General features: G+C 54.3%; 1 protein-coding gene across 4 annotated transcripts in view; it reads right to left on the bottom strand.

The window, feature by feature from the left end:
* ATP2C2 (ATPase secretory pathway Ca2+ transporting 2) overlaps positions 1 to 26,067 on the bottom strand; it is a 57,818-nt gene that overhangs the window by 22,755 nt on the left and 8,996 nt on the right. For 3 of the 4 annotated variants that reach the window (XM_032323254.1, XM_032323251.1, XM_032323250.1), the window contains exons 2-8: positions 24,777 to 24,878; positions 18,178 to 18,288; positions 15,815 to 15,931; positions 10,069 to 10,158; positions 8,952 to 8,987; positions 8,793 to 8,854; positions 5,539 to 5,647 (exon numbers count right to left, since the gene is read on the bottom strand). In XM_032323254.1, the coding sequence (XP_032179145.1) occupies positions 5,539 to 5,647; positions 8,793 to 8,854; positions 8,952 to 8,987; positions 10,069 to 10,158; positions 15,815 to 15,931; positions 18,178 to 18,288; positions 24,777 to 24,878 (627 nt within the window). The remainder of the gene's footprint in view (positions 1 to 5,538; positions 5,648 to 8,792; positions 8,855 to 8,951; positions 8,988 to 10,068; positions 10,159 to 15,814; positions 15,932 to 18,177; positions 18,289 to 24,776; positions 24,879 to 26,067) is intronic. The other variant, XM_032323253.1, reaches the window with a different exon arrangement.

Genomic DNA, 26,067 nt, shown 5'->3' with positions numbered 1-26,067 from the left:
ACTGAACAAGCATTGAATTGTGTGGCCCCTCTTGAAAAACATGTCTCATACCTTCTGTAACATTAGTTAAGGTTTTCATGTACTGTGCAATGTTAGAAAAAAATCTTAGGCAACGGTTAACTTGGAATATGCCTTTCAAAGCAGCTGTGCCTTTCTCTGGACACTCCATGTCCTGCCCTCCCCGGAGACCCCCACATAAGCCATGTGCTTGGAGCCAGGTTATTCGATGACAGCCTAAGGTTACGTTAACACCAGACACCACACATGGGCACAGCGCATGTGCGCGCGCATACACACACAAGCACGCACACACACACCCCAGCAGAGGAGGAGGGAGGTACTCACAATTCCACAACTCCTCTGATGTGCTAGGCCCTGTGCCAAGCACTTCACAAGGTCTATCTCTTAGTCTCCACACCCTCCATGAAAGATGCTGTTGGTTTCTCCATTCTACATGTGGGGAAACTGAGGCATGGAGTAATTAAGTAACTTGTTCGAGTACCTTGCTCGTGGTTCTACAGCTACCTGAGAGCAGAAGCATGAACCAAGGCTCTGGTCCCAGAAACTTCGCTCTTAACCATCTGGCAGAACTGACACAGACCCAGTAAGTATCACTCAAGAGGTGAGTCCCCTGTAGCCAAATTGTGCCAGGTACGAAGGAGGACATAGAAGGGGCCCGGGGCAAGCTCTTCCCCAAGGACCTTGTTATTTCGGCACAGAAGACCAACTCAGAGAAGCCGTCTTCCTACAAACTCACAAGAGAGCAGTGAGTCGGCACTATTCAAACGGGGGCTGCTGAGTTCTCTACACTTGCAAATTTAAAAATTTCATGATCACCTTTTACAAAAGCGCCCACCGCCATGGGATCCCAGCCCCAAGGAGGACAAGGGCTATCCACCGCCTGTGAGATGCCCACGTCCCCTCCTAACAGAACCCCCAGTGGGAAGGGTATTGGGGTTGGGGATGGCGACGTGCTCCCCCCCCCACCAATGTCACTTCCCAGTCTTCCTTGCAACTCAGTGTCCCTGCCTTCTGGACAACAGGACATAAGGAGAAGTCACCGAGAGGCCCGGGGAGGATCTGTGAAGGTGGCTGAGCTGACAGGCCCTCTTCCCCTTCCAGCCTCCTCCTCCTCCCTGGGCTTTCATTATAGCGGCTCCGGAAGCCATGTTACAGGTATGGGGGGGCAGGGTGAGGGGGCTGGGAGAAGCCCCGCCTTTTGTGCCATGGCGGAGCTGCCGTATTGGCTTTGGACACCCCACTTCCGGTCTCTCATTATGAGAGAGGCGTGCATCCCTGGCCCATTGAAACCTATCTATTTCTCTTACTCTGTTTCCTGCAAACACAACCACCAACTGATCTAGAGTTTGTGGTTTTTTATCTCCAGGGCATCAAGGGCAAGTCAGAGGACACAATGAAGGAAGAAATGGGAAGACGCAGTCACCCAGCAGCACCGGCTGCCGACGCCACAGATAGCAGGCAGCAGAAATCAGCACAACCCTGGTGGCAGGGACTGGGTTTCCAGAAAACACTGTCTCATGGGACGTGAGGATAATTTGAATAAATTGCATGTACTTGGAAAGTCTGGCTTAGGCTCACAGTTGCATAAGGTTTGAAGCACAAAGAATTTGCACCTAACTTCGCTCGTTCACCTTGAAGTAATCCTGTAGCCAGAATGGTAACAACGCAAACACTGGGAAGGGAAGCCCTCCACTGACCAAGTCCTGGAGAGGTAATTGTTCCGGTCTGATGTTCCCGCCCGGTCTGGTCGGCCGCAGAAGACTCGGGGTGCGGAACGGGAAGGTGGGGCACTTGGGCTGGGGAGACGGACCGGAGGAGGAGCACTCCCGGGGGATCGGGGACGTGGAACGGGTCTGGAAGAATGAGCAGGCGTGTGCTGGGTGAATCAGGCAGGGAAGGAGAGGAAGGCAAGGTGGGCTGGTGATGCCCGGACTTGGTAATGACCCGCTCGGTCAAAGCAGCTGGGAGGAGGGGAGCCAAAGAAAAGACCCCTCTCCTCCCAGTACCCCTCCGGCATTAGCAGGACAGCAGCCCAGGGTGCTGAGCACGGGCACCAAGGCACCCTCTCTGGGGTACGGATTCTTGGGGTGGGGAGGGGGCGTGTGGTGGGTGCTGTCCCCGGTGCTGAAGCCATGGCGGGGACGGAGAGCTGTTCCTGTCCCTGAGTAGCACTGAATGGAGGGGTGACAGGCCAGAAGACGGGAGGTTTGGTCCACGTGGAGCAGAACAACTGTGGAAGGTGTGGCTGAACTCAGCTACATCGGAGATGGGTTATGAAATTTGGATAGTACCTTATAAGTAATGAGGATCCAGAAAAAGTCTTGATCAGAGAAGAGAGGTGCGGGAGATGATAAAATCGAGTTAGATGTTGGAAGAGGTAGCCAGCTGCACTGGGATTGGAAGCCTACAGTCCAAGAAACACAGCCCAAGCGAGACAGAGGAAGGCTCTGGATGACGGCTGGCGGTGGGCGTGGGCAGAAGAGCCAGCTGGGAGGGTCAGGAGAACGGCAGTAAGCGTAACCAAGTAGGCGCGTGGAAGTAGGCAGAGGTCACAAAGACTCGGAGCCTATTCTGGTCTAGAGAACATCTGTCAACTAAGCATATTTAATCGTGAATATATTTCATTAAAGTCAATTTGGGATTGGCGGGAATCTTATAGCGCAAGGCTTAGTCGACACCCCGGCCTTCCAAACCCAAACTTGAGCTTTGACTCTTCCTCAGGTTTATTTGTTCTGTTTTTAAATTCTAACAGCTTGCTTTTCCCACCCAGTCACGCCGATCTTCATTCTGACCCCCAGAACTGTAAGAGGATCCTTCGGTGTTGCCACTCTGTCTGTGGTCACGTGTTCCAGGTGCCTTAGGGAACGGATACAGGGAGGAAACCCAGAGGGAGAGCCAGAGAGCTAAAGGAAGTCAGAACAGCTGATCGCAGCAAGAGAGCGCCCACTGTGGGCAGTGACGGATGTGCGCTCTGCAGCCCAAGGACCCGAGTTCAAATCCTCCTCCCCCTGGACTTGCGGCTGCATGAGCTCAGGTGGCCTGCTCAGTCTCTCCAGGGTTCTGTGTTCTTGTGCTCAAGTCAGAAAAATGAGTGCTGTTCCCTTAAGGTTGTGGGGGATGGAAGGAGGCAGTTTCTACCCCGTGGTGAGCACAGACCTGACTCTGTATTTCTATATACACATTAGTTCTCTCCAGAAGAGAGAGAGAGAGAGAGGCAGGGAGTAAGGGCGAGTGTATGGACCAAGAAGGAACAAAGCTGGGTGTGTGTGTGTGTGTGTGTGTGGCTTCCGGTGACCTCCCAGGCACCAGGTCAGCTGAGGGGGCGACCAGCGAAAGCACAGAACCCACACGATACCAGTGGGCACCCAGAGGAGGCTGGGCCTGAACCCAACTGAGGGCACTGGTCACTTCCTGCTCATACACAGGCAAGACTCCTCCCATCCCCCACACGCAGCCGGTCTCCCACCTTGGAGACAAAGCGTTACTTGGAGCCCTGACAGGTCCCATTCAATACCCTTTTCGTGCCAGAAGCGGGAGAGGAAGGAGGAGGGGGAGTGTCCCTGCTCTACCGGCTGGACCAGGTCGGCCTACCCCCTAGGCCTTGACCTTCGTTAACTATGGGGAGAGAAACTGTTTGCTGACCCCCACGCACAATGCATAAAGCGCTCGTATTTGGGTGACTTATTTTACGAACGTTCCGGAACCTGCTGTTTCCTGGACTTAAAAAAGCTGTCCTAGGTCTCGGAGTGAAACAGCTGACACAAATATCCCACTGTGAATAAACAAAGCTATTGATTGTTCGGGGCAGTTGCAAAATACCAAAAGGGAACTCTGTCGTGTTTGTGCCTGGCAGTGAGGACGGAAAGCACTCTGTGCTGTGGACAGCGGGCACAAAAGAATTTAACATAAGCAGGGCAGGAAGAAAACTCATTGAAGGAGAAAGTTGCTTGGGGGTTAAAGCTGTTTCGGGGACTGGTGGAGAGCCGGGGAAGGGGTACAGGGGAGCCACCGCTGAGACGCAGTGACCGCTTACATCACACGGGGCACGGGGCCGAGTGTGTTACGGGTTCTTACCTACTCAAGGTGGAACGAACGCTAGCCCCTCTCACAGATAAGGAAACTAAGGTCAGAGCGCCCAGTGCTTCCCCAAAGTCACATGCTGGACGGTGCAGCGCAGGGATGTGAAACCCAGGGCGCCCTGATCTCCAACATGCGCCCGTCACTCCCCTGCGTCAGGCACTGCTCCGGGCCCTCTCCGTCTATCATGTCCTGTATCAGTCATCCTACAGGCCTCATCACCCCCCATCTTACAGGCAGGACACGGGCACAGACAGGTTAAGTAACGTGCTCCAGGTCACCCAGCTTGTGAAGGGCAGGCCCTTGGTTCAAACTCGGGCCGATGCCCCGCCCCAGGGCACCAACAACCTTGAGGCACGGACTCTGGGTAGCACCTGTGTCAGGCACATGTCCTCCAGACCAGCTACCCAACCCCCGAGCGCACCCCGTAGCCGTAGCCGTAGCCGGGGAATCCTTGCATCGGGAGGCAGAGCCCACCGCTCTGTAAACAGATGATGTCAGACTTCCTTGTGGGCGGGGCCTGGCTCCTCTAAGGGGACCCACATGTCCTGGACTTGGAGTCAGATGCTCGTGCAGGGGTTGGGGCGGGGGGGGGGGGGGGGCGGGTAGCAGACGGTGAGGAATCCGTTCTGCTGCTGGCAGGGGTAGCGGCATGAGCCTAAGAGCAAGCAGCCCAGCCTGCTGGGGGAACTGAGAGCCGGGCAGAGGGCGTTCGAAGGGAGTCTCTCTTCGCTCTTCCCCACCCGCCCTCCACACCATTTTCTTAGCTTGCCAGTGATCCTCCAGTTCCTGAAAACACATCCTCCGGAAAGAACAACATCGGGGAGGTAGCCTGTGCCTAATCCTTTAGCACTGAGAGCTTTAAGCAACTCTTCAGTCTTCTTGGAAGGATTCCTAAAATAGATTACGCCAGCCACAGATCCCTCTGACCTGGACTTAACCTTTCCCCGAGAATCCAGGATTATCTCTGGGACTGTGAGCTGGTCACACCAGGACACCCACAAATGTCAGGGAACCAGCTTGCCACCCCACCCACCCCCCCGCCTGATGTCCCCAGACCACACAACTGTAAAAGCTTGAGCTACGAGTTATGTCTTCGCCGATACGCTTCCCTGCTCGTCATTCAGCAATCTGACATCAGAGTAGCTGTTTCTAGAAACAACTCTTGTCCCATTCCTCATCCCCGGCCTGGTTTAATTTGCTACCGCAGCCTGCCGTAAGCCACAGACTCACGTCACCAAACTCTCTTAGGTTTTTACTGGAAATGGGAATAAATAATTTATGGATGCAATTTGAGGGGCTTTGTGTTTGCAGTGAGCTGGCTTGCCGACTTCATGCCTTCATGTGTGCATGTATGTGTGTGAGCACACGCGTGTGTGTGTGTGTGTGTGTGTGTGTGTGAGAGAGAGAGAGCACAGGTCAGGGTTCGGGACCCCTCACCTCAGTGAGACGGATGTCTGCAGGGATCCGATCTCCGATCGAGAGAGACACAATGTCTCCAGGAACCAGGTCTCGTGCAAGCAGATGCTGGAGCTTTCCTTCTCTTATGCTGTAATTGAAATGGGAAGAAGCAAAAAAGCTGATGACATCCCTTTTGTGCACACTTTTAAGAAACTTGAGCAAAGAATAGAGAATCACACTTTCTCTTTCAGTGATGGACAAACCCTTGTGTCTTTGTGGTTTTATCATATTTTTAATTGCATACCCTAAACGACCTTTGGAAAAGCGTGTCGTTTCTGGGAGACCCTGGGCCTTGTCTGAAAAGTGGGGTTCCTATTCCTGTTTACTCTGCCTGGAAACAAGGCAGAACCACATGGCCTCTAGAAGTTCTGGAGGTGTAGGTCAGCGGCTCTAAAGCTTCCTTAATGGAGCCGGTAGCTAGCAACGCCCCTGTCCTTAGAGAAGACAGCACTCTGGCCACGGAGAGCCATCTTCTGTGCTGAGGGGCACGGAAGAGCAGAGCTAGGGTTGGAGTGGGGAGCACCAAGCACCCGAGAGGCCTGGGACCTCCTTTCCCTCCGGGCTATGACCCTTACCCCTGGCATGTGCTTCTGTGCACAGGTTCCAATGGCAGTCCCCCCTCCTGGGGCACTGCTGCCCCAGCTGGACTCCTGCCCACCCCTGGCCCTCTTCAATTTGGCCCCTACCCAGTGGCCAGAGAGCTCTTAAAATGCAAAAAACCAGGTCACAACTCCCTCCTGCTCCTGCTTTCCATGACCTTGGACTCAAACTTGAAAGCCCTGCTAAGGCCACTTTGACCGGGACCTCCCTACCCCATTCCTGCTGCTCCCCATCTCGGGTCAGCGCCTTCGAACACAACCAGCTTTCCGGTCTCAAGGTCTCTGCCAGCCTCGGACAGCGAAGAAGACATCCCCCTCTCCTTTGTTAACAGAATTCACTCGTGCAGACAGCCACCTTTCCCCCAGAGCCGTCTGTCCTAGGGAGGGCGTCCTGAGTGACCGAGACCATCGGGGCCATCCATCCCCTCCTGTGACAGGCGTGGGCCCGGGGAACGTTCCATAGCACTGGTTTTTGGGACATGAGGGGACATTTGTTGGGGGCTTGAGCACGTACACACGTACACACACACACACACACACGAGACCTCTTCTTCTGTTGGATCTTTTCACATCCGCCTCTGACGCCCAGAGCTGCACCCGGGTCCAGGGAGGACGGAGGGAAGCAGCCAGAGTCCAGAGCCAACAAGCCACGAGGGGCAGAGTGACGAAATCAGAGAACCCGGTCCTTGGAGCCTGCGCAAACGAACCAGCCATGTGGCCCCCGACCTGAGATCCCTTGCTGGGAGATGATTCAGTTTCTCGGCCGGAGCGGCTGAGCTGTCCCTGGGGCCGGAGCCCCCCCGGAGCCCCCCAGATTCACCTGCTGGTCCCTCCTCTTCCTCAGGTCTCGATGGAAATGTCCGCTCCTTCGCACCCCTGCGGTCAGCGCAGCCGGGCCAGCCGCTCCCGGGGCCGCTCCCACTCTTCACCGTGCGCCGTTTCCTCTTGGGGAGGTCTTCCTGGGCTCCGGGTTCGGGGCCCATTTTGCCTCCGGTGCCCCCGCGGCAGTCCAAGGTCGCCGTCCTTTCCTTCATCCTTGGCCTCCCTGGGAGCAGCGTGCGCGCCCCGAAGGCCGAGCCCTCGCCTTCTTGCTCCGCCGCGTAACCCCGACACGGTTTCTTCTGGCACACAGTAGGTGCTCACTAAGACACGCTGAGATCACGGACGATGGGGGGCACCCAGGAGGGGCCCGCGCGGCAGGCGCTCCTTCTGAGAGGCCTCAGACACCGAGGCGGCCCCTCGCCGCCTGCCGGCCGCCACTGCCCTTAACCCTGAAGTCGTCTTTGAGAACGGACTCCGGGGCCATCAATAATGCATACCACTCACTTGAAAGGCCAAGACTTGATATCTAGACTTAAGATCGGATCATCAAACCACATAAATCATTTACGCTTCCGTTTGTCCGTATGCTGACATCACACACCCCATGTCTGGATTTCTGACAGCCTCGCTTGTCTCCTTACTGAGCCCAGACATGTTTAGTGTCCCCGCCGAGCCTTCCAGAATTGACTCAGCTAGTCTCACGGTTCCACATCTCTCTCTCTCTCTCTCACACACACACACACACACACACACACACACACATATGCCCCATCAGATCTTTCTATCCCCTGCTGTGGGGCACAGCTGTGCCATTTACATCTAAATATTAACCCTTCCGAAGCCCCTGGGGTCGTGGGGTCGTGAGATAGTTCAGTCACTGCCTTTGGAGCAACACGTGGCTAAGTGGGAAACACCCGTGACCTCCGACCTCAGCAGAGCTGGGCAGGAGAAGGGAGGCAGACGAGGACCTTTTCTGAAATCAGTCCATTCCTCCAAGGAGAGCCGCCTGTGGATGACCCGGGAAGGACACTGGGAATTACACGGAGGAGAAGTCGGGCCCCTCGGTGTGGGCGGCTTCCCTTCCGCCCTGGCTGTGCACGAGGGCAGCCACGAGCCCCCCGTGGGCTACTGACGCTGAGTGAGAAGAACTCATGTCCCCCATCGCCCCAGCCACACCCCAGTCCTCAGGGTCCTGTGTGAGGACTGGTGCCGTACTGGACAGCAGCGATTACAGAACATCCCAGAAAGTTCGAGTGCACAGCACTGTGGTTTGGTCCTTCCTTTCTCCTTTTTAAACAGCTATGGTAAGGGCTGTGGGGTAACAGGAGGCGCCGTAGAAACGTCCAGTCAGGAAAGAGGCCGGCGGGGTTGCGGGGCACGTGCCCGGAGGTCACCCTTGCGCCAGCTCGCCCCGCAGCCCAGCGGCCCTGCATCGCCAGCCCCTCCCATCCCCTCCCGGAGAATCTTATGCAGGAATTTCCTTCTGAATGCAGGAAAACTGGGCACGGCTTTGCACACCATACCACGGGTCTCGTGGGCTGCCCTCTTCCAAAGCCACTCCCGCCATCTGTGGCCCCGGCCCAGGCACCCTGATTAGACCCTAAGAGACTCGAGGCCCAGAGAGGTAGAATGACAGGCCCAAGGACACACCGGAATCTCCTGGCAGGGCAGACGCCAGGTCTCCCAACCCCTGGAAAGACACGGTCCTCCTCCGTCATGCTACCAGGGACACAAACTTGGCCAAACTTCTACCAAATTCACCAGCGCACGGGCTCCGATGAACCAGAAAGTTCCAGGGAATCTCTGACTTACCAGTTACACTCGGGAGGGACAAGCTTGGTCAGCTCCTCCAGGGACTTCTCCGACCTGTACTCCTGGCAGCAGCACAGCAAACACCATAATCAGGGGTGGGCAATCCGCACCGTCACACCCGGGTTACCCTGACCCAGACCTCGGGAGCTAGTTACACACCTGGATGAAGGCGACGGTGACCACGATCAGCACGGCCTAGGGAGCAAGCGGGGAGGGCGGCGTCAGCCCCCAGCTGTTGGGTGAGTGAGTGAGCCCACGGACGTAGGGCGCAGCACCCCCCCTTCCAAATAAATTTCCTTTCTTCTTGCAAACCAAGCCCACAGAAACCTACAAAACAGATGAGCACCCCCACCCCCAAAAAACAAAACAAAACAAAAAACAAATCAGAAAAATCATCCCAAATTCTGGCATTCAAAGGTTCACATTTTAGGGTAATTCTAGGTTTTTCCACATAGACATACAACACAGGATCCTATGGTACAGACGTATTCTTTGACAAACTGCCTTTTCACATGCTGTATTGCAAACATCATTGCACCTCAGAGGTTACGGACGTAGCTGCAGCCTTTTAAACAGAGGAGCAAACACCATTGCTTGGAAGGAGCCTGACTGTGTATTTTAAAAGAGCCCATGACAGACACAGGGAAGCAAGAATGACAGTCATCAAAAGGTATTCAGGAAGAGCCAGATAGAAAAGGTCATATAATATAAGATTCTATTATATAAAACAGCTGCAGAGGACAGAGAGCCAGAGAGCGGACCCAGGGAGGGTGGGGAGGGTTGGGGGTGAAGGCTGGTGATGGGGGCGCAGCTTCCTTTGCCGACCACTTTAGCTCTAGCTAGAAGGGAATGTGCTAAATGCCACTGGATCGTATACTTCAAAATGGTTATTTTTTTTAATCATGTGACTTTCACTTCAATTAAGAAAACCTTCTTTTTAAAAGGGTGCTCAGCCGTTGTGTCTGGGAAACACCTTACAAAGGACGGCTCAGCTGCGGGGTCATGGAAGAGGGGTTCACTGCAACACTGTTCCCAACAGCAAGGAACTAGGAGCCCCCCTGTATCCACCGACACAGTGATGGCAAAATGACCCAGGACGTCTCCGCAGGGGACAGAGGAGGACGAGGATTTCCTTTCCTTTCTTTCTGCTGTATTTCCTGTTTTTTCTCTACAGCCACACTCTTTTTTCTTGCCTAATAAAATGGGCAAAGACTCTGTAAGCCCCTGCGCAGTGGGGTCTGGGAGCCGGCGCTGCCCGCACCCGCCCCGCACTCACCACGGCGATACTGACGGCGTCCTCGTACTCCTTCGTGAGGACGCTCACCAGGGCGGAGGCCAGGAGCAGCAGGATCAAGGGGTTCTTAAACTGCAGAGAGAACACAGGGCAGCGGGGGTGGCTGCGGTGAGGGGAGGTGTTCTCTGCTCTTGGCTCAGGGCTGGGCTTCCAAGCCAGCACGACAGTGAGGTTCTCCTCCACCCGAAATCCCACCCGTGCAGTTCCACGGACACTGGCTTCCTGGGGGACATCCTACACCGTGCCTGTCCGGACAGCAGCCCTGGCCCTGCCTTGGAGTTCTTGGTCTCACCCTACCAGGTCTCCGTGACACGCCAGGTCAGGACGCAGCCCCACTGGTGGCCTGCCAACTCTGGTCCTGCACGGCCAAGGAGTCCCCTTTGCTACACCAGCTCCCCAATGCCATGTGTCCCAATCACACCCACGTGCCCCTGGGGGCTCTAGTGAGGCCTGAGAACCAGTATCACAGAAACTTCCCAAAAGGATTTTTACTTTATTGCTCTGTGTATCTACTCCCTCAGGTCACAGATCTATTACACAGTAGCTCATGCTTCAGACAACTGAAAGGAAACATAACGACAAACGCACAAAAAGAGGAAGACAGAGAGTGGACCAAAGATCAGGATCAAAGTAGAAGTTAAAATATCAGTGTGCAAGTCCTGTTTTCATGGCTTCAAATGGGCTGTGCATTTGGCCTTGAGCTTCCCAGCAGCCAAGGTAAAAAGAGGAACGTGATCAGATGTGTGATTCATGTTGCTCACGAGAAAAAGTATGACATGACACTGGTCATGTCAGTGTGGAGGAAGGAGGGACTGAGTGCCCCTTACTCCCCACCCCAGCCTTGCTGTGATTTATCTCCTCTGAACGAGGGACAGGACATTTTGCGGGCAGCTCACCAGCAACCCTGACTTAGCTGCACCATCTATTCTGAATCCTCAAGACTGAGCAACTTGAAGACATTCCACTGTCTGAGCTACTGTTTTTCTGACTGCATCAGGAACTTGAAACGTGCATCAGAGTTTCAGAGATGGACCTTACTCCATTGGCCACAGGCTTCTCCCTAAGAGTGAAGGCCTCCGTGTATAATTTTGTGGACTCTGTAAAGCGTCCATGGGCATGAAGTCCCAGATGAGAAAAAGGTCTTAGACTCAAATGGTGTCAGGGACACATCACCCGAAAGCAAAGGGCAGGATTCGTTCTGACTCTGCTTCAAACAAGTCAACTATAAAAGGAGTCTTTGAGGCACGTGGGGGAAAGCGGACGGCGGACCCAGCACTTGACGTGGCCCAGGCCAGTGAAGGGATAATGGTACTAGTGGGATAAGAGTATTGTCGTTACGGTTTAAAAAAAAAAAAGTCCTCTAAAGATAGAGATACACAGCGAAGGACAGGTGACAAGAGGATTCAGCATCTAGAATTTGTTTTAATTTTTTTAAAGATTTTATTTATTTGACGGAAGAAATCACAAGTAGGCAGAGAGGTAGGGGTTGGGGGGAAGCAGGCTCCCTCCTAAGCAGGGAGCCCGATGTGGGGCTTGATCCCAGGACCCTGGGATCATGACCTGAGTTGAAGGTAGAGGCTTTAACCCACTAAGCCACCCAGGCGCCCCTAGGATTTGTTTTAAAATGCTGCAGGAAAAAAAGGGGATGGACAAAAGTGGGAAATGGACCGGTAATTATTGAAGGCGGATAATGGGCATCTGAGGGTCATTATATTATTCTAAGATTTTTTTTAAAAAGTTTGGCCAGGGGTGCCTGGGTGGCTCAGTGGATTAAGCTGCTGCCTTCGGCTCCGGTGGTGATCTCGATATCCTGGGATCGAGCCCCGCATCGAGCTCTCTGCTCAGCAGGGAGCCTGCTTCCCTCTCTCTCTCTGCCTGCCTCTCTGCCTACTTGTGATCTCTCTCTCTGTCAAATAAAATAAATAAAATCTAAAAAAAAAAAAAAAAAGGTTTGGCCAGTGAAGCCCCAGTTTTGGTTCTGACGGCACCTGACAGTGCAGGACACGGGTGGGTCTGGGGCAACTGCAGGGGGAGGGGCTGCACTTGGTGCTGCCTGGCAGAGCTCACGGCCAAAGCCACAAGCACTCACGGGTAGAGGCGGACACACCCTTTCCTCAGAAGTCCAGGGAGGATGAAGTCCAAGAGCAGAGGGATATGTGAGCTCAGGAAAGCCCAGTGGAGGGGGCATCCCATCCGGGGCAGCTGTGATAAATGACCACAGCCTGGGGGCTTAAAACAACGTAGGCTGATTCTCTCCAAATGAAGGTGTTGGTAGGGCCAAACTCTCCCTGGAGGTTCTGGGAGAGACCCTTCCTGCCTCTCCCAGCCTCTGGTGCTGGCCCGCCATCTGTGCTGTTCTTAGATTGGAGACACACCCCTCCGGTCTCTGCCACTGTGCTCACGTGGCCTTTTCCTGCCTTGTGGGTGTCTCCATGTGTCTCCCTCTTCTTATCAAGGACATCAGGGACAGGATTTAGGGCCACCCTAATCCAATAGGGCCTCATCTGAACTAAGTCACACCTGCAAAGACCTTATTTCCTTTTTTCTTTTTTTAAAGATTTCATTTATTTGACAGAGAAAGGGAGAGAGCAAAAGCAGGAGGAGTGGTGGGCAAAGGGAGAGGGAGAAGCAGGCTCCCCAACGAGCAGGGAACCCAATGTGGTGCTCGATCCCAGGACCCCGGGTTCATAACCGGAGCTGAAGGTAGACACTTAACCAACTGAGCCTCCCAAGCACCCCAAGACCTTATTTCCAAATAAAGTGCTATTCAGAGTTCCAGGTAGACATGAGTTTGAGCAGGGCGCTATTCAGCCTAGCACAGGAGGGAAAACACCTCTGTCCAGCAGAGCTAAGAGGAAGATTTCATTTCAGCCCTGAGCCCACCACAGACTTGCTATCCTGTTGGACAGAAGTGAGGTGAGAGATGCACAAGCAGGGGCTGAAGCCCCAGCATGCACCAGGCACCTGACTTCTCCAGTTCAACTTCTGAAGCTCGGTTACCTTCACGTGACCCCAGCCTCTGCTGCCTCAGGGCCTTTGCACTCCCCCTGCTTCTGCACATCCTTCCTCCACACCCTCCCACAGCTCCCTTCTTCACTTTTTTCAGGTCTCTGCTCAAAGATCAGCCCTTTAGGCACCAGTCAAACGGCTCCCCTGAGCACACAGTCCGAAACAGCTGTCCTGGGATCACTTCCTGTCCTGCACCTGTCTTGACTTGTTTCTCCCCATCACACTGAACTGGGTGATGTATTATATAGGCAGCTGTCTGTCTGCCTTCCCATAAGTAAAAAGTTGGTCTGGCTGCAGCTTTCTGCACAGTGCCTAGCTCAAGTCCAGGAACATAAGCATTTATCTAGAATGAATGAGTGAATAAAGCAGCAAGCGCCCAGTTTTAGTTGGGGAAACTCAAGGCTTGGTGGGGTGAGAGCTCCTACTCAGGTCACAGAGCAGAGATCAGCACTAGATCTGTCCTCCCTCAGGTGCAAGTCCTCCTATCCAGGTCACTTCCACAGTGCCATCTGGCTCCTTGCCCTCCCCTCCCACCCAGGACTCTGGGAACACCAGGTCTATTTCTGGACAACAGGCCCCTCCAGCCACGGGTTCAAGGCTAGCTCAGGGGTGCGCAGTCCCGGCCGGGACCCCTCTGAGTGCTGGGACCCAGTGCTGGTCTCTGGCCAGGCCTGGACCAAGAGCCACCTTGAAGCCCAATTCCAATCCCATAGGCTCAGCCTTCTCCTGAGCTGGACCTGGACATTTCTTCAATGCTGACGTCACCAGTACCCCCTCTATCCCCATCTTCAGACCATCCCAAACACCTGTCCAGTCGGTGTCATCCAACACAAGTGAGTCACCCATGAAATCCAGCAAACAGGTGCCAGACCCAACGGGAAGGCCCTGCCACAAGCCACATGGGCTGCTCTGGCCACGGATGGCCAGACCCTTCCTGGCTCAGGGCCCTTCTGAGCCCACACATTCAAGGGAGACAGGCAGAAAGGGGTCTGCTACAGGAACAAGAAAGCCAAGCGACATTTTACTAAGCACATCCCACGTGCCCTGCTCAATGCTACACCTGTACCATTTCTTAGGCTCTTCCTAACCCATTGACACAGGTACAGTTCAGTATCTCTGCTTGAAAAATGAGCACCCGAGGCTCTCAAAGAAACTCAACTGCCCACGGGTTCATGTAGGCTAGCCGGATCCAACACCTGTGCCCTCAACCACTACACTTCCGTCAGGGCCAACCAGGAGACATTGCAGCGGGCACAACCGGTATCAAGTCCTTCACATGCGCTAAGCTGTCCGCTTCTCGAGTCAAACTCAGAACGGTGGGTATGTATTAGAACCATCTTCTAGAAAGTGAAAGCCGGGGCCATCTCTGGAAAGGCCCTGGCTGGCGTCTGTGGGAGTGTTAACAGGGCGGAAGGAGGAAGGAGGTTGGCTGTGGAAACAGGAGAGGGTCTTGGAGAAAGGGGCAGCCAGAGCAGGACTGACCGAGGCCCAGCGGACAGGAGGGACACGGTCCATCCCCACCGCCGCGTCAGCCTGCTTCCTTGAACTCCAGCTTCCAGGAGCCACGGCGGCTTCCTTCCAGCCCGGGGATTCCGGGAAGCTTTCAGGCTGGCCAGAGCCACCCGCGCACCCAGAAGCTGAATTTGGTGCCACGTGCGTCAAGGAGTCACATCCCCGGTGAGCAGCGACCTGACCGACGAGTGACACCAGGAGGGTAGAGTGCGAGGATGCTGCGAGGAGGGCTGTGATTGGTCCCCAACCAACCAATCACGAAGCTTTACACGCTGAGCCAATAGGGAGGCTGCTGAAGCCTGCAGCAGCGCGGGGTGGGGGTGGGGGTGGGGCTGGGGGTGGGGGTGGGGCTGGGGGTGGGGGTGGGGGGGAGGTAGGGGCACAGAGCCAAGCGGCAGGGGTCAGGGATGGGAGGGACTTCAGGAGGCCACGCGGGGGAAACCGAGGCAGTCAGAATGCCCTCCGGTATCTGGGGTAATCAGCCTGTGAACTGCGGTTTCTGAACGGATACTGGGTAGGTGGTCCCCCAGTGGCGTGTAGGCATCTGAGTTCTGTGCCATCCACCTGGCACGGTGGCAGCACCAAGCGCCGAGGCGAAGAAGGACAGGGGCTCTGGAGCCAGCGGCCTGGCTCTACTCCCTAGCGTGCCACTTATTGCCGTGGGCACCAGGCTCCAGTGGCCAGGCAGACTACAGGACAGCCGGTTAAATCTGAATTGCTGATAAACAAGGGACATTTGGGGGGGGGTATCATTATGCTCCATGCAACATTTGGGACATATTTATACCAAAAAAATGTATTTCTTTGGAATTCAAGTTGAACAAGGCATTCTACTTGCTAACCCTAGCAACCCTACACAGCCTGGGGGAAATATTTCAACTCCTCTGCTCCTCCTCGTCGCCTCAAAATGAAGAGGAAGATGAAGGGAGTTAATGCTCACTCGCTTGGCTCGGGGCCCAGCCTGTGAAAACCCTCTGTGCATATAACAGCTCTCATTCATGGTCACGGCTGCCTGGGTGATTCGAGAGCTACCCATGGCCATGCCTCCTGCTGGCTAAAACCAGCCTGCATGAGCAGGGAGCCTTCTTTATCTTGGTACCCCTGCACCCCAAGACTGGTCCAAGGACCCCCCCAGTCAATATTTAAAGAACGAATGACTACCCCACCCCTCTGGCTTGCACTAGTTAATGCAAGGAATGACACCCACCTGATCGAGATACTTCTTCCACACGGGTTCGGTGTTATCAGCGACAAATTCATTCCAGCCATGGACCTGTCTCCGCTGCGACACCGAGAACTCGGACAGCCCATTTTGTAAGTCCACCTGGAAGGACATGGTTAAGCACAGGCTCACCAGTGGGCCCTGAAGGACCGGGAGCCCACCTCACGGAACTCCCGCGTTGGAAGCCGGCCACTTCCCAAACCGACCAGGAAATTGGGCTGTCCACCAAGGAGAAGGAACTTGTTCAAAGACCCCGAGCAAATAGCAACAGAGAGAGAGGGAACACCCACATTCCAGTTCTTTCTTGCCCTATAATTACCGCAGAAAAGACAACCTCAAGCCTAAATTTCAACGAGTGCGGTTGTAGCAGGAAATCCCAGACATGTGGAAATGCTTATATTTTCTTCTTTTTAAAAAAATGGGCCTTGGGAACCTGAAATGGTACAGCAACCATGCACAACAGGATGGGGATTCCTCAAAACATTAAAAATAGAATCTTCACATGATGCAGCAATTACCCTTCTGGGCGAATAGATACCGAAAGACGTAGGTCTCGAAGGGACGTGTGTGCAGCGCTATTTGCTCCCTTTTCTCCCCCCAAAGATTTTTATCTATTTATTTATTTGAGAGAGAGAGTGTGTGTGGGTGGGGAGAGGGAGGAGCAAAGGCGGGGGGAAGAGGAGGGGAAGAATCCCAAGCAGATTCCCTGCTGAGCATGAACCCCGACCGACCGCGCGGGGCTGCCTCCCATGACCCTGAGACCCGACCTGAGCTGAAACCAAGAGTCAAGTCGGAGGCTTAACCGACTGAGGCACCCAGGCTTCCCTAGCAGTGCTTTTCTCAAAAGCCAAGTGGAGGTGGCTTGGTAGGCCAGTCAGGAGAAGGCGGACTGTACGATCCCACCTATATGAGGCGGCTCGAGCAGTCAGAATCCCAGAGGGGACAAGGAGGAGGTGGGGGCCAGGGGCTGCGCGGTGTGCAGCAGGGAGTTACGTTTCATGGGGACAGAGCCTCAGTTTTATAAGACGCAAAGAGTTCTGGAGTTCGGTTGCGCAGCGTGGGCTCAATACTCCCAAACCGTACACTCAACGATGGCTAGGATGGCGAATGCTATGTTGTGAATTTTACCACAATTAAAAATTAAAAAGAAAACAAAAAAAAAATAGATAAAATGATGATATCGTACATGCACTGTGCCAGATACAATTTCAAGCTCTTTACACAAACTAATATTACGTAAGGCAACTTTGTTATTCTGGTTGCAGCAACAGTGGCCTTGTTTTTAAAAAAGTCGGCGACCAGGAGGCTGAAGCGGGTGAAGGAGGAGACAGGGGAAACTGAACCGATTTTTAGATTCATTTCAAAAGAGGAAAAAACCAAGCTCGTTGGCTGGACAGGGAAGACATCTAGGTGAGGCGAAACTATTTCCTTCTCTTAATACTAACAAGTGGGACTTGAATATAAACAGATGTTTGAAATATTCTCAAGAAAAGTCTGGCATGATGGGGTGCCTGGGTGGCTCAGTCAGTTAAGAGTCCGACTCTTGGTTTCAGCATAGGTCATGATCTCAGGGTCGTGGGATCAGGCCCCACGTTGGGCTCTCTGCTAGGCATGGAGCCTGTTTGGGACTGTCTCCCTCTGTGCCCCTCCCCCCCCCACTCACACACACTCTCTAGAAAGAAAGAAAGAAAGAGAAAAGGCTGGCATGAAACACTGATTTCCAACTGTCTTGGGAAATGCTTTCCCAAATGTGGTGGGTTATAACACACACACACACACACACACACACACACACACACACACACACACATCACCATGTTTGCTCAGTTTTCTAAGTAAATTAAAAACAGATAGCAAGCAACATTCCTTAGCCTTAGAGAAGAGCTTCGTGGAGAGGAGGGGTGTGTGTGTGTGTGTTCACTGGCCAGGAAGTCAAATTCACTTGCGAAACATGTAAGTATCTGGTTTCAGTAATTGCCAAAATCCTGCATTATAAAAGAGGAAGTGTGTGAACAGGGGCGATTAAAAGTCTGAACTTTCATGTCAGACCTCCTGGACTCAAGTCTCACTGGCTCCTTGGGAACCACGTGAGTTCCCATGTTCTCTGGGCCTCCAAGTAAGAGAAACAGGGATACAGAGATTCGGGAAAGTGCCTGTCCTCTGGCAAGGGCCCCAAGAGGGTTGGTTCCGTTGACAACAATGATGATGACAGTCCATGGGGGATATCAGAACAGTTCGACATGAGCAGCATTTTCTAGCAAGGATGATAAAAATGTATCATTTGTGTTGCTTTCTTCTGCAGCTAAAACCCTTACCACACTGGCATCAAAGACAAATTCAATTCTTACATAAAACGCTTTGGCCAAATCCTCTTTGTGGCATTTGCTTGCTTCCTTGGGTGACAGAGCTACGACCGTTTTCTCTCTTTCGATGGCTTTCGAGTCACACTGCCCTCCAATCTGTGAAGAAAGCAGGACTGCTGTTAAGGGAATTGTAATTTTGCACTGATATGCTGTTCTCAAAGTATCAACATACACAGGGAAAATGCCCCTATCTTAAGCTCAAGTTCATACAGCTCAAGTTCTCACAAACTGACCCATACAGCCAGCCTCCAAATCAAGAAACAGACATTACCAGCCCATGGAAGCAACCTGTGTTCCCCTCTCACAAGAGGCAGGGTGACAGCTGTCACCATAGGTGAGTTTGGCCAGGTTTGAATTTTATATAAACTTTATCTATAAAAAGTAACCTTCAATAGCTACTTTCCCATGTCTGCTTCCTTCCACTCAGCAGTATTGGTGAGATTCACGCGTGACTTGCGTGCAGGGATGGTTGCTAATTTTCATGGCTGTTAAGTATTCCACTGACTGAGTCTATCACAATTTATCTGTTCTCCTCTTGATGGACCTTTGGGTCGTTCCCAGTTGTTGATTATTACTGATGCATCTATTTTGAAGCAAACTTATCTAACAGAATAGGAATGCAGCAAGCTGACAGCACAAAGCAATAATGAACTCATTTAGAATCCTGACTCCTGAGCTTATAGGATCTGGTCAGGTACGAGCTACACAGTAGAGGAAGCCCCCCGATGAGGACAGGTGATATCAGAGCCCGTTCGGTGTGTCATCTGCAATAACCCAAGGGAAGGGGGGAGCCCAGCCGAGTTCTGTCTATCTGGCACGCCTGGGAAGCAGCCATAAGAAACACCTGAAGGGCATGGGAAGACGTGATAACGCAGGAGATCTCAATCGGGAAAATGCTAGGTATTTTTGCAAAGTGATTCCTAGTATTCTGATCCCTCAGGACGTGATAATCATCTTTTCCTTTTCCAGCAGGTTGTTGGGCATTGGGAAGGAGGAAGGGGCACGAGGCAGTGGCCAACCTCTTCCTTCAGCTAGAATGGAGATGGCAAACTCCCCTTTTCCTTCTTGCCAGCCCCCCATTCCCAACAGAGTCTCCCCAAACCCTCGTGCATCGCAAGGCTCTGCCAGTCACATCCGCTTCCTGGGATTGTGCTCACTTGTTCCGCCACCAGGAAGCATGGCCAGGATTACATTCAACAGGCACCCCCAATCTTCATGAGCTCTTCTTAGGTCAGCATTTAAGAGAAATGTGCATCACAAAGTGAGACATAACTTTTTTTTTTTTCTTCTGTTCACAAGCTCTGGCTCCGCCAGCCCAGCACAAGCACTCCGCTCTTGCCCACATCACACATGGACTCAGTCCTGCCGGGCTGGCCCTTCCTGATCCTGCTGTTTCTTTCTGGCCAGGACCACACCCAATTCATTTTTTATGTAGCACGAATGACCCTGGAAATCATAAATCCTGTCCCCTGTCCCACTCCCTCCCCATGCACACATGCACCACGCTTGAAACGCTGGATAAATTCTAGCTGCTGTCAGGATAAAACCCATGGTTTTCCATATGGCTGCAGCAGACCCCGTGTCATGTCCACACCCCTCCCCAGGTAAAAGGCTAATTCTTAGGCCCATGAGACACAGTGCTGCCTGTTGGAGGAGTCCTGTGTCCTCTCCCTGATGGCTCCTCTGCAACTGCCAGCAAGAGATTATCACCGAAATGCCCCTATCCATGGACAGTGCGGCCACTCTGCAGGGTGGGGACCAGGGCCTGGGACTCAGGGCGTGCTCCACGAGCGCTTCTCAGCCAGAACAGAGGATGCCAGTCAAAAGATGCGTGTGCTCGGCTCCACTGACTGTACGAGTGGATGCACGCCCTCAGCCACGAGCCTCAGTTCACCCTCACCCAAGCTTTGCCCAGGCCACAGCCCAGCATCACGGGCCAGCCTGTCTCCTTGGGCAAATGACAACCTCTCTGATCACAATTCCTTCATTTGCAAAATGGGGACGATGATGCCTTCCTCGTCAAGCTTTTGTAGAATCAAGCAAGCACGGGCACAAGGTGGGGCTTGATGGAGCCAGACCCCCTCCTGTCCGGGCTACACATCACAGACGTGTGCGCTCACTTCTCGCATTCACCGCAGTGGGGCTCAGGAAGGCGTTGTCTATACTCGCAGTCCCTACCTTCCGGCCTCCCATCTCTTTCCCAACCCACTTCTGCCAGCCCCCTCCCGGTTCCACGGCTGCCGGGGCGTGGTGTGGACCGGAACATCATCAGGCAGAGCTTGCTCCGTCTCACCGCAGGGTTTCAGAGAGCAGAGCCCTTGCATCCGGGGCTAAGCACATGCCCCCCGAGCCCCAGCTGTGTGCGAGGGACCTCTGCCGGGCACGCTCACATGGGGCCGCCGCCATGGGAGTGGCTCACCCTGATCGAGGTTGCCTGCTCGCTCTGCGGCAGCCCCCATCCCTTCCTGTCGAACCCGATGGGGAGGGGGCACCCCTCCTATCTCCTTTTTTCTCTCTATTTAATTACGATGAAATTCACATAACATAAAAACGAGCCATCTTAAAAGGAACAATTCTGTGGCATTTAGCGTATTTCCAGCGTTATGAAGCCACCATGTCCATCAGGTTCCAAGACATTTTCATTCCCCCAAAAGGAGAGCTGGGGGCATGATCGGTCATGCCCCTCCGCCTCCCCCAGCCCCTCACTGCTGCCTCCGATCTGCTGTCTCTAGGGATCACCCACCCTGAACATTTCATATAAATAGAATTACAAAATGCGATCTTCCGTGCCCACCCCCCACCCCGAGTGATCTCCAAAGCGTTATTTGCCCACGGCAAACAGACCCACGGGGGCCTGCCAGGTCCTCCCCAAGCCCTAGGGAAATGGTCTGGAACCTAAGGACTTAGAGTGTTCTTATGGTGTTCTCACTAAGCAAAGGTGGCTTGGAGCTGACATTTATCCCAGCGGAGGCTTCCAGAGGAGCCACCAAAGGCAAATACGCCAGTCGCTGAAAGAGGACTTGGCCGAGGGAGCAGGGAGCTCACTGCTGACAGGTGCTCGCGTGGCACCTTGAAGGCCAGCCGGTCTCCCGCTGAGCCAGGAGCCAGGCTTCCTCCGCCTTCCCACCCGGCTGGGGGAGTCTGTTCATCGCAAACACTTGCAGACTTAGACCCCAGAGACCCCTTCCCTGTTTCAAGGGCTGAGACATTTATGTCTCTAAGATATTTGACCAAAACTTCCCCCATGCCTCTGTTCCCCCCTCTGGAAAGGGAGGGTTTTAATAGCAGAGACTCAGAAGGTTCTGGGGGCTAATAGAAAACCAGACAAGGAGGCCCAAGGATGGCGTCTGGCCCCCTGGGGAAGCTTAGGTGAAAAGAAAGAATAGGAGCCTGCCAAACCGTGCCCGGGACACGCAGACACGGAGACCCGGGACATGCACACACGGAGACCCGGGACACGCGCACACGGAGACCCCACTCACGCTCTACCAGACATGCTGGGCTCGGGAAGAAAAGGCGGAAAGGTGCCAAGCAGAGCAAATGTTCTATTTGGGGTACCCCAAGTGCCCTGAAAGAGTGCCAGGGCGAGGCTCTGAAAGGTTTCAGAGGGAGGGATGGAGGCAGAGAGGAAGCCACGGGCCCGGGAGCCACGCAGTCCTGACTCTGAGAATTTCGCAGTATGGGCGGGTGCGGTCATGGGGATCGAGGCACACGGAGAGAAACAACGTAAGTGTCACAGTAACCCAAGAACAATCAGGCAGCCAGGGTCATTAAGGAGGTGACATCTGAGGTGAGGGCAAATGACCCAACTCCACGCAAGGTTTCCCCGACAGGCTCTCCTGAGGCGTGTGTCTGTGAACTACCCGCCTATGCTTTATCCTGCTGCTTCTCAGCCAGCGCTCCTCCGGCCAGCATCCCCTGGAACGTGTTAGAAAGGCAGATTCTCAGCCCTACGCTGGGTCTCACGGATCAGAAGCTCTGGGCATGGATCCTGTCTGTGCTTCCCCAAGCCTTCCAGGGGACTGCGATGCGCTCCAAAGTTGGAGAACCACCAGGATCTGGTCAAAATTCATTGCTGGGGCCTATCCCCAGGCCAGCTAAGCAGTGGGCTCAGCCAGCGGGAGTCTGAAAGGGCCCAGGTGATTCTAATACACAGCCAGAGCCGAGCTGAGGATGCCTAGTTGGGAGATGCGCTTAAAGAGCAACCCTACCAGGTCCTGGTCTTAAGCGGCCGCCATCTTGGAGTGAGAAGGCCATGGCCAATGGACCAAGCACCAGGCTGGGAGTGCTGGGTTGGAAGAGCTGTTCAGTCAGTCCGAGAGGGCTCCTTCCGCTTCCTGGAGGAGGGCTGAGGAGGAGACCCGAGGCAGCAGGCTCGCCCACGTCCTTCTAGCAGCTGGGCAGACAAGAGGAGTTGCCCAAGGCAAAGGTGGCTGAGAACAGCTAACAGGTCATAATGAGGACAGAATACCAGAGCCCCAGCAGTAACACATAAAGCAGTATTGCAGCAGAGAGAACAGCTAACAAGTTCATATCAGCATTTGACACCTACAATCTCATTAAATCATCCCTCCAGCCCTTTGAGGCCGACGCACTTCTCATCCCCATCCCTGTGATGAGGAGAAGGCGGAGCCGGCAGCCTGGACCAACTCTCTGTCCCCGCTCTGCAAAACACAAGCAAAACACGGCAAGAACTGTGCTGAGCCGAGGGCAGAAGGGAGAAAGCGCGTAGAGAAACTCAACTTTCTGGAACCTCCGAGGGGAGGAGGGGCAGAGGTTGGTGGGGGCAGGGGAGAAGCTGAGCCTGAATGATGCCCCCCAGCAGAGGTCCGCGTCCTGATCTGATCCTCTGAACCTGTTACCACATGACCTCGCACGGCAAAGGTGACCTCGCAGGTGTCCTTAAGATCTCGAGCTGGGGAAGTGATCTTGGGTGATCTGGGTCGGCCCTATGGGCTCACAGAGTCTTTGTAAGACGGAGGCAGGGGCTGGAGAAGAGATGTGAGGACAGAAGCCCGGGCTGCGGGCAGCGGGATTCCCAGCACTGAAGGTGGAGGCAGGGCCACGAGGCAAGGAATGTGGGCCACCTGCAGAAGCTGGGTAAAGGCCAGGAATCAGATTCCTCCTGGAACCCCTCAGGAGGAACGTAGCCTGGCCAACACCTTGATTTTAACCCAGTGAGACCTGTCGGACTTCTGACCTCCGGGACTGCGAGATCATGAATTTGTGTTGTTTTAAGCCACTTGTGTTGTTTGTGGTCATTTGTCACAGCAGCCCAAAGCCACTGGCACAACAGCCACCATGGGCCCCACAGGGAACCCACACCTGAGCTCCCAGACTGCCTGTCCCCCCTGTGCCCAGCACGCTGCGGACCCGCCTGTCCACCTCCAGCACCAGATGGGCAGCTTCACGGGGGAGCAGCTGCTCAGATCCGGAGTACACCCAAGTGCCCGGCACAGCGCTGCAAACAAAAGGTGCTCAAAAATGTTTGTGGGAGGGAGGCGGGGACGGAAGCAGCAGCAAAAGAGAGCTGCCAGGAAGGTCTCCGTACCCCCAGGGGCTGGGAGCCTTGCCAGGACCAGGGTGGGAGGGACGGTTGCCAAGGACAAGAGCCTGTGTGGACAGCGAGGGGCCAGCAGCTGGAAGGTGCGGTCACACATTACAGAATGGGGTGCTCCCAACTCGCCAGGCTTCCCCTTGCTGGTGGTGAGCCCACGCCCCATCCTGTGGCCAGGGCAGAGGCCGGAGTCTTCTGCTGAGTCTCCCTCATCGTCTCCCCAACTGCTCACGGTGTGCGAGAACCCAGGCCGGGCGCCTCGGGAAGGCAGACACAGTCCTTGCCCAAAATAATCAGGACAATTAGGAACAAGAGAAACCATAAAAGTACTAGAAGAAATCACAGACTGTTTTCTTTTTTGTTTTGTTTTGTTCCGTTTTAATCTCAGCATGAAAAGGACTTTCTGAGCACAAGACAAAGGCAGATGCCACGAAGGCAAAAAAAAAAAAAAAAATTCACAGCCTAACAATGGGGTTGTCTTCCGAGGACAGACTCCGGGCTGGGGAAGGTGCCTGCGGTTCCTAAGGCTGACAAGGAATAACTCCGCACACAAACCAACAGCTCTGATTCACCAAGGAGCAGAAGAGCACCAGGTCCTCTTTCCACAGAATGGACAAGGATGTGAACCAAGAGTTCCCAGAAAGGAGGTGGTAACCATGACATGTCAAAAGAGAATCAAACCCACGTCCGAGGGCACCAGCCTTTCCCTGTCTCCCGGGGGAGGTGCAAGTGGCGCCCGCGGGGCCGGGATGGGGGACAGAACTTTCAGAAGGAGATCTGGCCGTCTCAGAGTCTAAAACCGCCCAGTGCTAGCAAGTTCCTTTTCCTCTTCTTCCGACTTGTCAACTGCGGGGCAGTACCCGTTCAGTCGTCCACGGCGGTCCTGCGACAACAGCCAACTACCAGAAACCCGTGTCCCCAAAACACTGTGCTGCGGGTAAAATCAGCTGCCGAAAGCTTTTGATTTACCTGCACGGAAAAAAGAGTGACCTCTATCCAGCTGTGTGCACACATATCAAGTATGCACCTGGATGCCTTCTCTTACGTGTGGACGTCCGAGTGACGCGCCCCTCCCACGCCGATGTGGCACTCGGAAGGCTGCCCCGTGCCCACTCTCTGTCCTCGGCCCCTCAGAGGGGGAGCCACATTTGAGTTTCTATCCACGGGGATTTATTCTGGGCTGCCACAGAAATGAACACAAATCATACAGTGTCCTCTGGGTCTGTCTCCTGCTGCCCACGGTCACCACAGCGGGACACACCTGTGTTGCTCCAGGAGTGACAGGGATGGGGAATCCTCTCTTGGTGCTCTGTCGCACGGCAGGCATGCCACTGATCTGACGTGCCACACTTCCCTTAACTACCACGTGTGGGTAGGTATTTCGCTTGTGTCTGGTTTGAACTATTACACGGAACACTTCCCCCCAGAGCCTGTCTGTAAGCAGGTGCACAGCCTCCTTTCCGCTGGGTGGGATGCTGGACCGTCTGCACATGTGCCTGGAGTCATGCTGGACACTGCCGGGCAGTTTTCCCAAGTGGCGGTCCCATTAACAAGAGAAGGGGCAGAGAGGACTAAGTCAGCCTACGGATAACGAAAAGGGAAAGGAAACCAGGGTTCATTGCCTTTTGCGCTGGGAAGAGGGTGGCAAGAAGACAGTGGCCAGGGCCTCCTAACATACGCCCTTTTCCATCTTCGTGAATCGTGAGTCACCAGTTAGGGTTAGGATCCCTAACTGCTGATTCAAAGGGGAAGGTCGTGCGGACCAAGCCTGGGGGTCGGGGGCAGAGTCTGTGAAGTTGGGGAGGGGACTTCGAGGCGGCAGGAGTGCTGGGGAATCCAAGACGGCGCAGGCGCTCAGGCAGGCGGGAGGACGGGGAGGACGAGCCCCCTGGGATGCTCGGAGCAGAGGCAGACGGACACGGGGGAGGAGAGAGGCAGGTAACCCCACGGGCCCGCCCAGGACTCTTTAATGTTAAGGGGAAACAACCCTGAGTCCGCTGGGCAGGGGCGTGCGGCCTGGCTGCCGACTCACTGATCGGGGCTCTTGTCTGCTTCCCCCAGCTGCCGGCTGTGCAACCGTCCGCCAGGCCCTCAACTTCTCTGAGGCTGCCTTCTCCGGAAGATGGGAATCATCATATCCCCGTGCCCTGGACTGCGGAGACAGGGCTCTTAAGTTCCAGCCTCAGGGCGACCCGGGTTTCAGAGGTCTTTCCCGGCCCCCGCAATTCTATCTAGGCAGCGTTGGTGATCCGCGCGCGTGGGACAGAGGTGTGACCCCACCCCACCAGACACTACCCACAGGACAGAACGAGACACGC

Source organism: Mustela erminea, chromosome 19 (assembly GCF_009829155.1).
Source record: "Mustela erminea isolate mMusErm1 chromosome 19, mMusErm1.Pri, whole genome shotgun sequence".
NCBI classification, from domain to species: domain Eukaryota; kingdom Metazoa; phylum Chordata; class Mammalia; order Carnivora; family Mustelidae; genus Mustela; species Mustela erminea.
The sequence above is the reverse complement of the archived record's forward strand: the minus strand, read 5'-3'. Positions and strand labels throughout refer to the sequence as shown.